This window comes from Siniperca chuatsi, linkage group LG13, assembly GCF_020085105.1.
Source record: "Siniperca chuatsi isolate FFG_IHB_CAS linkage group LG13, ASM2008510v1, whole genome shotgun sequence".
NCBI lineage: Eukaryota > Metazoa > Chordata > Actinopteri > Centrarchiformes > Sinipercidae > Siniperca > Siniperca chuatsi.
In genome coordinates this window covers 4225047-4238415 of record NC_058054.1, presented here as the reverse complement: position 1 = coordinate 4238415, position 13369 = coordinate 4225047, and the positions used below count along the sequence as shown (strand labels likewise).

Genomic DNA, 13369 nt, shown 5'->3' with positions numbered 1-13369 from the left:
ATATTTGAAATCAACTCGCTCTGTATGAAGGCAGGTTCACCTGTTTTGTGATGCATGAGAAACTATATTTTTCCTTGATAGCAACGACAAAGAAACAGAGGATTTGTGTTCACAGGGAAATCACAGTTCCTGTCTCCATTACTGTGAGAACAAAATATCGGTCGTTAGTGTGGATTGTTCAAAACAAAAGGAAATGGATTATACATAGTGTCTTGCCTACAGACAGACAATACAGGGTTTTTTTCACTTCTTGAAGCAACTGGTAAGAAAACTTTCACCTTTCTGGCATTTATTCTTTAATTTCACTGTGAAAATCTGTCCGTCACCCTAAATTCATACCAGACTCCACAAGTCAACGTCTATCCATTATAGCCACAACTGCTCTGATCTCAGTTGCAAATGTCACTGGACAAAAAATTGTTCTCAATTAGGCTCCATGAGTAGTGTAAAGGACTACATATTGCCATATTTTACATATTGATTGATTTATTTTACTTCCCCTTCCAACCATAGCTCTGCATGTCCATAGTGAAACTGTTAAATTCAGGGGAGGCCTTGATTGATCTCTGTAGTTAACATGTTCACAACATATAGAAAGTAGCAGATTTGTGTGATTTATTTGAAGTGTAAAAATTGGAGGGGGTTGCATATTGACGTGCACGTGCAAAAATTCTGGTAGTGTGGATTGCCCTTTAAAGTTTTTTTTCGTGTTTGTTTTTTGAAAAAAAAAGAACTCTGGAAATTAACTAGGAAGGAATGCATCAGGATCTTAATTTGATAGGATTCTTTACATTCTGCAGATAATTGACAAAATCTGAACAGCTGTGATCTCACCTATAGTGATTTTTGCATTATGTCAAATGCCCTTTATGCAATATGATTGTGACATAAATATTTGACTTGATGTTCATCATTCCACCATCTAAATTGTTACGACTTTGTCAGTAATCATTATAAAATATCTGATAACTGGAAAATATTCCATCGTGACTGGCAAGGCATACAATCATATATCAACACATCTAATTTCTGAACTTGAAATTACTTATATTTATCAATATTAGAGCCCAACCTAAAAATCGGCAGATCAACATTATCGGTTGATATTATCTTATCACAGACATATCTGTATCAGCATATGCACTCAGTTGCCAGTTGCCAGTTGTAGGTAACACTAATGCGGTGTAATACCACAACACTGCAATAAATCCTACCTTCATGAAGGTTATAATATAGTGTATTTAGTTTTTGTTGAAAGTGGTTTAGAAAGTTGTTGATTTAATGAGGATCATTTGGGACGCTGTGGTTTGTTGTGCTGTTTGTACTGATTGTACTGCCTTATTCTGAGAGGTGTTTCTAATTTTTTGTCCACTAAATATTGTGAGTACATGTCGGCCGATAAGTAACACGAAACTGTTGGTCAGAGATGCCAAAGATACTACTGTATGTTTGCAGGACTTTAGAAACAGTGTTGACATTACATAGTTTGTCCACCAGAGAGCAATGACAAAGGAAACATTTTCAAAAATGTACGCATTTGTTAAAATATCAGCCGATGTATCAGATTTTTTAACTCCCAGATCAACATTGGTATCAGACTCAAAGATCCAGTATCAGTCAGGTTTAAGCAGTACTGCCTCTGCACCACCTGTATGGCTTCCTACTCACTCTGTGTCAGTGATGACGTAGCCGAAGACATCATCGTCGGCCTTCTTCCTGTTGGCTTTCACGTCCAGCTGAAGTTCGGGAACGTGCATCGTCTTCTTGTGCGGTTCCCCGTACACAAGCGAAGCAGGTGGGGGCGCCACCTCCTTGATCCAGCCCTCCACCTCCGACACCTCCTCCACAGACTGGGTGGCGTCCTTCTTCTGCACCGTCACCCCTGCTTCGCTGGTCCGACTCTGGACGTTTTCCAGCCCCACCTGTTGGCCACTGGGTGTCTCCATGGCAACGCTGTTCCCATTTCTTGCTGAAGGAGAGGCATTGAAGGAGGTTTTGTCCAGGTAAGCGAGAAGTTTAGTGAAGAGGTTTTCGCTGTCAGGCTGGAAAAAAAAGGAAACATTCTGAGTGAGATGTCTTGTGTTTTTTACATTTCAAAAAGAAGCAATTCATTTTTAATTAAAGAAAAAAATGGTTTCAGACAGCCACCATAACATTTTCTGACCATGTACAGAATTCTAGGCCTGAAATTAGGGTAAGAATAAAATAGGTCCAACTACTGAAGTCCATTTTAAGCTTCTAAAGCTTCAACACGCCTACCCCCACAGCTGTTTTCACTTATTGTGCCTGATTAGACCTCTTTGCAGGACTGTGTGGGTGTCTTCTTGTTGTTGCACCTGCTAGGATGGCACAACTACACTACACTTTAATCATTCAACATAGGGATTGGTGTCATCATGTAGTTCCCAGTATACTGTAGATCTGCCCACCTTTAACCTGAGCAGAGGTCTAATCTAATCTAGAATAAGTGGAAACACCTGTGTAGTGCTACAAAGATTAGACATTTGATCAAATTAGACCCCATTTACAGTCACTTCATGCATCTTGGGCGGATCTAAAAAAAAACTAAGTGTAAATGCATCCAAGACAGATTGAAATCAGATTGCTCAATCCACCTCTCCAAATATTCTTTCAATGTTACATTTTGTCAGCTAATCAGGGGATTCAAAGTGGCAACCTTTATGTCATGAGGCTTCCAATATTGACATGCATTTCTGCAAAATGATGATCTTAATATCTTAATTCGTGATTTAGCCTTTAGACAGTAAGGCTTAACAGCAGAAAAGCATTTTAAAATATGTGCAATGTCCCAAAACTTACCTTGTCCTTCACATTATGCTCCTCTGTATCCGTGTGGCGCTCTGTTGGGAGATGGAGAGTCAATATTATTCATAAATGTTTGTGTTCGTCAGAGAGAAGAACAGTAAGAGAGAAAGAGAAACTATGATGTTAATCAAATGGCACAGGAGTAAAAATGTGCACAAAAGGCTAAAGAAAGTCAGCTGTCCAAACTCAATGACTTTTTAAAATTACAAATCCATTCTTCTTTAATATTTGACTGATTTGAATTTGCTACTGTGGTAGTTTAGTTTTTCACAGATTTTCTTTTTCTTTACTAAACACTGAAAAAACATCTGCATTAATAATATGTTTGCAGGTTCCTAAACAAGCCACGCCATTACTTTCAGCCATTTTTAAGCTATTTGTTGAGCACTTTTACCTGTAGTGTAAACATTTTTAGTCGGAGTGGTCTCAGTGGACACTGAACCATTAAAACTGGCTGTGTTTACACTGAGCTAAACAGGATGCCTATTTATTTACACATTGATTTTTATGTTGCACTCTTGCTGTGAGCTGTTTCAGAGTGTCTTTTTTGTTTAATACTACCTACACAATTATGCATGTACCACAGACTTGCTTTCCAGCTTTTGCTCAATACTTTAATTGTGTAAAAACACAAAATGAATCATTATAAAATTACCTTGAAGTGCTGCCGGCACTATAGGAGTACTCTCCTGTGGTTTCAGTGTCGGAGCATTCTCAAGCAACTTTTCCTCTTCCTCATCCCTGGCAGTCTCCTCGACTTCTTCCTCCCTATCCCTCAGCTTTCCTCCCAGGTCTCTCAGTCCAGGTCTAACCCGGGTCAGGCCCCTGTTAAGTCCCTGGTCCTGGTCAACCACCTGCAGAGCATCAGCTATCAGGCTGGACAGTTGGTCCAAGTCCTGTGGCGTCAGGTCAGCCACGTCCACATGTTGCCTGCCAGCGTTCTTCAAAACCTTCTTGATGAACCTCTCTGGAGGAAACACAGAGGGAAGAGAACAGTGAGTCAGACAGACACTGTCCTCACCAGAGAAACACAAACAGCATTGGTTGTTTGTTAAAATGTTTAAATCGACCTATGTTTACTTGAGACTGAAAATTCACTCTTCACCTTGGAAACAGTAGTTGACAAAACAATCTCACCACCAGCTCCATTTATCTCAGCATGAACGAGACGTGCATAAAGCGGCTGTATTCATTCATTTTATTATAACAATGTATCAAATGACACATTGAAAGTGGTCCCTGCAGTGTTGAACCCACAGAGAATTATCACCTAAATCTGCAGCTCCCCTCGGCTTTACAGTGAGTTTCAGCTCATTGTTTAGCTGTCCGGCCCACAGCTTTACTCTTCTGGTTCTCTCTCACCGCTCTCATAGCAGAAGGAGCATGACGTTGCTCCCGCCACAAATAGTCTTAGCCCGTGATCAGAACGACAACAGCACCATGTCAAAAATTCAGCTTCCTCATTCATTTCAATGATGTCGCTGCGCTGGTACAGCTGAGGTCCTCACACAGAGGGCTGCGACAAAAACACAGCGTCAATCAAGACATTATGTTGCCTAAAGGACTGCAGACGAAGTAAGCATGCGGTGAATCGTCTGCCTCGTCTGCTCAGTGTATTGTTAGATGCTGCTTTGTTTTTCTGTGTATGTCGTCAAGATGTCTCTGCTTTACTTGTTTATGATCGCCAAGCACTTCTCAACATTTGAGCTTCTGAAGAATTATTGTCAAAGCACGACTTAGGAGACCAAACTACAAGTCTTCCTCTCTTCTTATCTGACATACCGACAGGCCTGCACCGCCTACCCTTTGCCTTTCCCCATAAGAAGCGTCTCAGAAGACGGGGAAAGCGGGAAGCACCTTCAGTTGGATTTTATGTTTCTGACGGAAACCTGGCTTCATGCTGGTGAGTTTACACCTTTCTCTGAACGTCTTCCTCCTCAGTGTGCATTTCTCAGCTCTCCTCGGACCACCGGCAAGGGAGGAGGGCTAGAGTCTGTATTGAAATCCACCTTCCAATGCCAGCAGACTCCATCTGACATTTACTCTAGCTTTGAGCTGCATCTATTCGAGTTAAACTATACTTTTCCCTGTGACTCAGCTCGTATTGTGCCAACGCCTACACTCTGTGAAAACTTTCTTAAATTTTTTATTGGAAAGATTTCCACTCTAACGTCTTCTCCCACTTCCTTTGCCTTAGACCCTTCTGTTCCTCCTCTGTGCCCAGCTGTCTTTGTTCAGTTTGAGCCTGTATCACTTTCCTTACTATCAGAGGTACTTCATAATATGTCCAAATTGTCCATTAAACAGTATTCCCTCTCATCTACTAAAAGACGTTTATAGTACAGTTGGGTCTAGTATCGTCATTCTGATAAATACCTGTCTTATTTCAGGGTATGTTCTAGCTGCTTTTAACATGCTGTAATGCATTCTCTTATTAAAAAGCCAAATCTGGATGCTTCTGTTCTCTCTAACTTCAGGCCTATTTCTAAGCTACCTTTTCTATCTAAAATCTTAAAAATTTGGAGAATTTTTAATGATCTTCTCTTAACTCTTGATTCAGGGAACTCTGCTATTCTGGTGCTTTTAGATTTGACTACTGCCTTTGACACTGTGGATCATAGGATCTTTTTATCATACCTTGAACAGTGTGTAGGTATCAAAGGTATTACCCTCAAATCGATTTAGTCATACCTGACAGATTTTCTCAGTTCACCTACATGAATATTCGTTGACTGTGGACCCACTCACATGTGGGGTCCCTCCAATTTTGGCCCCATCCTCTTTTCATTGTATATGCTGCCATTGGGATCCATTTTTAAGAAACATAACATTCCTTATTTTGTTGATGATGTACAAATCTATTTGCCAATGAAAACTGAAAGTAAAGATTCAATGCAGTCTTTGTTGGACTGCTTAAACAGCATCAAAACTTGAATGGATTTAAACTTTCTCAGTCTTAATGAAAATAAAACGGAGATCGATGTTTGGACGACCTGTCCTACTAAACGACCCTCATGGTACTCTTGGCCCTCTAGCATCTTACAGTCAATCTTTTGCTAAGAATCTGAATTTTTGACAGCTCCTTTCGAGTCGGCAGATTAGTTCAGTTGTCAAAACCAACTTGTTTCAGTTAAGACTTTTAGCCAAGGTAAAGTCCTATCTCTCTCCCAACGACTTCGAGAGTTATCCATACTTTTATTACTTCTCGGTTGGATTACTGTGATTCTTTGTACATGGGTTTATGGGTCACATGGGTCATCTCTTTGTCGTCTGCAATTAGTACAAAATGCAGCTGCTCGTCTTTTAACAGGTAAGAGAAAGCGCAATCACATAACACCAGTTTTGTCCTCCCTGCACTGGCTTCCTGTCTGCTTCACTAGTGATTTTAAGATTTTATTGCTCGTTTTTAAGGTTTTAAATGGGCTGGTGCCACCTTATCTGGCAGAACTGTTACATTATCATGCTCCAGTTAGAGCACTGAGGTCGACCAACCAGATGATCTTGGATGTTCTGAGATCCAGGCACAAAAATAGAGGCGACCGAGCCTTTGCAGTGGCTGCCCCTAATCTCTGTAGCAGTTTACCCCTTCATATAAGAGCTGCCCAGACCCTAGAAACTTTTTAGTTGCTACTAAAGACTCACTTCTTGTTGGCATTCAATTCTAGTTGAGCTTGACACCTTGATTTAAATTTCTATTGTGCTGCTGTTTTTTTATTATATTTATTGTTTTCTTTTTATGTATATATTAACTTTTCTGTTTGTTTATTTGGTGTTTTATCCTGTTCAGCACATTGGTTGTTTTGAATGTGCTATGTAAATACATTTGACACTGACAATCAATGTTGGTTTCTTTTTAGTAGTTTTACTTGCCTAAATCAGAAAACACCCACACAAGTAATTTTTGGAACTGTCATACTGGTTGTTTTGTAAGCCACCAGCAAATGTTCTATTTTGTCGTTTATGTATAATGCCTTCCTGGGACATCAGAGCAATGCAGTGTGTGTCACCACATGAAATTCACAGCTTGCTCCTTTATTATATAACATAGCAGTGATTCAACTCTCAGTCAGCTGCACTGCAACCTTTAAAATGAAATAAAAAACCTTTTCATGTTGTCCATGTTTACGTTTTTTTCCCTGAATTAGAGTTTCTGACAACATAGCTTATAATATACAATATTATAGTGATCCAATCCAACACAACAATGCCACAAACTACAGCTTAAAAAATGAACACATAGTTGAATCAACACCTCTGCACTTTTCCGCATTGATAGTTAAACAGCTAAAAGGTGAAATATGTGTTTGTATGTGATTGTTGGATGGTGAGATAGCCTTGATGATTTTCTGATGTTAATATCCATCATGTTACACCTTAAAACACATACCATCCACAGACGTCAGTGGGTCCTTGACTGAAGCCCCTTGAGTTCTTCCCATCTTCAGAAGCCTGGATTTTGGGGTCTCTATTTTGAGCCCAGAAGTTTCTATTCCGTTGCTGTAGAAGGGCCTCAGGTGGGACGACGGGGCCTCCTGCTCCTCTGGGCTCACCCCCCCACGGTGCAGGGAGAGATGCCCGGAAAGATACTGCCTCAGGGCACCCAGGAGAAAGTCACCCTGCATGGGGAGGAGCTGGTCGCCTGGAGGTCTTTGTTTCTGCAGAGGTAAGAAAGATGAAAGAGAAGAAAAGCTGGAGGGAGGTGACCTCTGAGCTGAAGTCTGGGCGATGGAGCGATAGAAGTCTGCAGGTATGCCTGACTGGAAACGGTCACTCTGAAAGAATCAAGAAAAGTATGTATAATCACATAGAGTTCTTTAAAAAAAACACACACTGTGTAGCCATTCGGAACAGAAACAGTAAACATAACTGTGTACTAATGTCATTATTATGTCCTGATTCACATGACACAGATCTGATGTTGTCTAAAGAGAAAGAACAACAAAAAGCTGCTTTACATCAATTTTATTCTGGTTCCCACTGGTCCATGTGGAAATAAAAAAGAAAAATCAGTTCCAGAGGAATGTGATGGACATGATAATAGTATTTCAATGTTGAAATCAGAATTTATCTTTACTGGCAAGAAGATTTTTGGATTGCCACCAAATTCAGCAGAGGAGAACAACAGAACACAGTAGTGGAAAGAAAAACAAACAGTACCTTGATAAGAAGTTGGGGAGATGCATCAATTAAGACAAACTTTAACAAAATCTGAATGTGTTATGTGGATTATATCGTAAAATAACTATAAATTATCATACAATAAAATCACATTAAATGGGTACTTTTTGGGGATTTAATGTGTTTAATGTTTAATGTTCTACATTCACTTGTACATGCATATTCATTGTGTGCAACAGGGTGGTTTTCTGTTTTTTACTTCAAAGAATACATTTTTTCCATGTAACATATTTTTAAACATATTTTTCAATGGAGGCATGGCCAAGAAAACAGCATCAGAGCAAGGTAAAAGTTTGGCAGCTGTGGCTCAGGTGTTAGACTGGGTTGGGTGCACATGTTGTAGTGTTCTCGAGAAAGACATTGAACTCCAAAATGCTTCAATTGTATGCGCATGGGAAACATTGAGTTTCTTTGGAGAAACGCGTCTGCTAAATGAATGTTAACAGCGAGAATGTTCAAAAGCTAAATATTTAGTAATAAATGTTTAATATTTCACAATAATCATTAAATAACAATATTAATTCTGTGTTGTTGGGGTGTCCCGGTGATCAAGGGGTTTAAGGTGCAGACTATGAATAACAACGACCCTGGTCCGTGTCTGGCCTACCTTTGTTGCTTGTCATTCCCCATCTCTCTCTCCCTTCGTTTCCTGTCAGCTCTCTACTGTCTAAAGAAGGCATAAATATAATAAAAATACAAAAAAAGCAGGTGTCTAGGTGTGTGTGCACGACAGAATTGTACTTTATGCAAATTCTGGGACCAAGACAAACATCCCATCTGCTCTTTGTCCATCTAAAACTGTAACATTTTCCTGAAATAATGAGCAGGGATGTGGTGGTGCATGTGAAAGCAAAAAAGCACGTTGCTGAGGTAAAATGCACAGTCACCCTGCCTGAGCAGCTTTGGTTTACTCTGCTGGTTTCTGCACTACGTCTGTTGTGTTTTTGCTTCATTTCTACAGGATTGCCAATCCACTGCACTACTGGTCAAAATATGAGCCTAGCAAAATAAATACATGTAGATTTGAAATATATATATTAGATATAAAGATTTCTCAATTTAATACATTAAATGATATGGCAATATATTCTTTAAAACTGTTTACTTTTTGTCAAATAAAAACCTGAATCTTCTGTTGCTCATAAAAAAAAAACGCATGGCAAGTTTTATTTATACAGCACAATATATACCATTTGGCAGTGTTTCAGTACTTTACATACACTTTAAATGAATTAAAAACAAAAGAATAAAAGACAAATTTACGTAAGAGAGACTGTTATAACTTGAAGGAGATAATGCCAAAGTGCTTCACATAAAAGAAATTATACAAATTAATTCAAGAGTATATAAAAGAAAATAGATAATCAGGAAAATCAAAAAAAGAATCAGAATATGGGCTACCACTCAAGACCTTTTCGATACAGGAGCCCCATTTTGCTTTAATATTAAAGACTTTTATCCAACATTTAAACAAAATGATTATTGACGTGAAAATAAAGCCCATAATAAAGCCATTTTTGAAAAAACAAGTTATTAATCCATTTATGCAATCATATTAACAGATCCATCAGCTACAACAAAAGCAAAGAGTCACTGCCAGCTCCATTAACGCCCACCTACTGTAGGAGCACAGAATGGTACAAGCCTGACTAACGGTAAAATTACCATAACAATACCAACACAAACGGTTAAGTTCCTCACAGTCGTCATACTTCTTTATGATTTGTATGTGCGAGGCCCCTTCTGGTATTTGTCACTGCCGGTATCTTTATTCATCTATGTCACACAGTTAGTGCGGTTTATTCCACTCGTGCCCTCCAGGACCCCTTCGGCCCTTCTGCTCCTTTTCATTTCCACCAAACAAGTGAACCTGGATAGAAAAGGCCACAAGCCCCGAGCGACTCCTGCAGGCTCCACGCCATCGTACTCTGAGAGTCTTTGGTACAATTCCCCAGCAGGAGAAAGGCCTCCGCCATTCAGCCATGCTCCGCTCCCCTCAGCCTGGGCAGCAGACATGGCCGAGGAACAAGTCACGTGGAGAGTTATTAATTAGAACAGTGAACTCCTGAACTCTCGGCTGCTATTATTTCGCTCATAACGGTCATGCTGGGAGAAGCCATCAGTTAGGATGGAGAAGCGAGAGCGGAGTGACAACGAAGAATGACACCAGATTCCCTGTTGTGAAGGTGTGTGTGTTTGTGTGAGTTTTTATATGACTGGACACTGTTTGAGTGTCTGTGAGTGTATACTGCGTGTGTGTGTGTGTGTACTCTCTTTTTTTTTTAAACACAAGCAGGTGGCTGTGATCGGAGGGTGGGGCTACATGCAGACGTTGGGGTAAAAACAAATGTCCCACCTGCTCTAACCCCCTTTCACATGTGAAACAGGGAGCAACAGGAGCTGAAGTTTACTGATGTTCACTGATATTCAATCATATGTGTTTCATTTACTTTTTGGACTGTCTGAGACCTTACAATACACATGTATTAGTAGACATTATTAGTAGGCATTTTCTGAGCTCAAACATGCAGCTGGAAAGAAAACATGGTGGCATTATACTCATTAGGTGTGTCAAGGCAGGAGGTATCACATAGCAATAAGGATAAAACCTTCATTGGTGTACCCTGTATGTAATGTTTTATCATGATAGCACCATATAATGTGATATTGTCAATTTTTCGTAAATTGAATGAATTATTAATAGATCAAATAAACAGATAGGAATGTCTATTTTTGGCAAATCTATTGAATTAAATACCTGGAAACGTAAGGTACTCCATTACATTGATGCACAAATCATAAAAAAAACTATATTGCCATAAAACAGTCTTGCTCACTGATTTGCAACATTGCCCACAACAGTTTAATTCAACCAGAGATATTAAAGGAATAGCTGCATTAGAATAATATAGCAAATCTTTATTTTTATTAGACATCCAGGGTCTAGACTCAAAACTACAGCTGTATTATTAGACCTGCAGAGTTGTGTATTCAACTATTTGTAAGCTATTAAAATGAGTCTGTTGATGTATTTGTTATAATTTTGTTTGATACTTTTATGTGTGAATTATGTGTTTCTGTGTAAAACATTAAACCTTTGAATAATTCTGAAAATGCAACCTAAGGAAAAACATGGTGGTGTGCTGTGAAAACATACAACAGTGTTAAAATCTTCCAATTCAATCCTACTCATCATTCAACGACTACTGTTGAGGCACTCGAGGGTACTGAATGATTAAGCATCCAGAAAATAAAGTCTTTAATAACTGCTAGTAAAAAATGGTTGAACTGGTCAGATCCACTTAATGAACATGAGAATACGGTGCAGAAATGTGGCTAAAACTGACTTGCAAAAGAAGAACCATGGTTATATCAGGCATTTTTCAGTGACTAACATAAAAAGACTGGTTGTACTTCAAGTATAATATTCAAATATGTGAGTATTAATATATTGTGATGAAAATTTGAAAGCTTGAAACCCTGCAACAACACAACAAAATCATCAACTGGAAGTATAGCAGAGACCCAGAAGAGACAAATGTAGCATCCAGGAATCCCTCACCTTGCTCTGGGTGCTCAGACTGGAGGCCGGCGACATTTTGGGAAGGAGGCCGAGACGTTGGAGGTACATCTGCAGATTTCTGCTGAGCTCCACCTCCACTGGCTTCACCCTCTGGTCTACTGGGTCCATCGCCTCAGCTGCCGGCCTGTGGGAGACAAAAAGAGGGGAAAAAAGAGATGGAGAAAGGAAGGAAAAGTGCCCATCACTGTATCACTGAACACATCAGTATTTCAGAGCCATATAACTACTGTATGTGCAAAATGGACTGTTATTTCTCCTCAGTTTGTCAAATAATCTAATCATTAAATATTATTTTATATCATTATTTATGTTTCTTTCAATATCAACCCCCAATTCATCTCTGCTAATATTATACTGTTGTTGATTAAGGGCTTCACCTCACAACATCATTTACATAAGCATCATTTCACTAATTGATCAATTGTTCAGTCCTTACTCCTTTCAGTGTTTAACATGATTATCTTAAACAAATAAATGACTGAATGCATAAAAACTTGATACATATTCTTAACTAATGTGGTACTGAACATAGTCTACTGGTTAAAAATGCTGCATGCAGAGTTGCACAAAAAAATAAACATTTCTTGTTTCTTTATCAGACGCTAATGCAGGAAACAAATTTCAAATCAAAAGACAAGTTACATTATTAGTATACATTAGGTCCAGACAGGATTAAACACCACAACCTTTTTGTTATTAAACCTGCTCCTTAAACAGCTGAGCTATTAAGGCTTTCTGAGCTACATCATCTCTCACATGGAGAATAAAAAAACAATAAGTGAAAAACAGAAGCAGAAGTGGTCTGGTCAAAACAACCAACATGTTAAACAAAACTAAACTAAAACACACAAAAAACAAAAACTCTAAAACAGAAAATCAAATTATAAAAAACACAAATATAAACTCAAATTAAAACAAAACCCTGGTTGGAACAGCAAAAGGACTCTGAAGCCTTCATTGAAAGTAATGTACAGTACAATGTACTGTTATTGAAATTTTCTCAAATAAAGTGTAAACTAAATGGTTAGTCAAAGACTCCGCTTAAACCAAGGGCCAGTTTCACAAAGAGAAACTCAGACTATGACTGGGACCTAACTAACAGTCAGACTTCAGATAGCCGTAATGCACAAGGCTGTCTAGTTCTTGACTATCTTAAGTAGGACTAATTTGCCATAAATTTGGGTGAATTAAGACTTTTTTCAAACCAGGAAACATGGTTGACTGAGTAACCATGTCAACTGCTCAGCTCTGTTCTGTCCAGCAGAAAAGGTTTGCAGGTGTCACTGATTGATGTTACAATGGAAATATGAGTTCTCTTAGTTCTGAGCTAGCCTGGTGGCAGGGTGGCCAACTTTTTAGGTTTGAAATAAGTCTTCCATTAGAAATAAGACTGGCCTTCAGATCAGTCTAAAATATCTAGTGAAATCCAGTTCTTTGACCACAGTGGGATCACAATAGTACATCTACTGATGGGTAAACTGGGTAAACAGCTGACCTGCTGTCGGTGTTGTAGACAGGTCCATTCTGCGGTGGCCTGTAGGGAATCCTTCTCAGTTTGGATAACTCCTTGGACAGGACCTGCTGAGTGGTGTCATCTTCCCAGGTCAAACCTACAGACAGAAACACAGAGAACCACATCAGGACATGGAGGAACTCTATTATTTCTTCTTGCAGGCAGGTCCACACCTGTGTGTCTCAGACAGAAAATAACAAATTCTTAATTAAACTGTGAGTAACACTGCAGTGGGGTATTCAAAAAGAGAGTTTTATGCGTGAAAAAAG

The 13369-nt window shown here is 39.1% G+C and overlaps 1 protein-coding gene across 2 annotated transcripts in view; it reads right to left on the bottom strand.

The window, feature by feature from the left end:
* The window catches only part of LOC122886635 (receptor-type tyrosine-protein phosphatase N2-like), a 227269-nt gene that overhangs the window by 160617 nt on the left and 53283 nt on the right, over nt 1-13369 (bottom strand). Inside the window, exons 4-9 of one of the 2 annotated variants that reach the window (XM_044219062.1) lie at nt 13083-13197; nt 11567-11711; nt 7214-7598; nt 3482-3793; nt 2821-2861; nt 1669-2042 (exon numbers count right to left, since the gene is read on the bottom strand). In XM_044219062.1, the coding sequence (XP_044074997.1) occupies nt 1669-2042; nt 2821-2861; nt 3482-3793; nt 7214-7598; nt 11567-11711; nt 13083-13197 (1372 nt within the window). The remainder of the gene's footprint in view (nt 1-1668; nt 2043-2820; nt 2862-3481; nt 3794-7213; nt 7599-11566; nt 11712-13082; nt 13198-13369) is intronic. The other variant, XM_044219063.1, reaches the window with a different exon arrangement.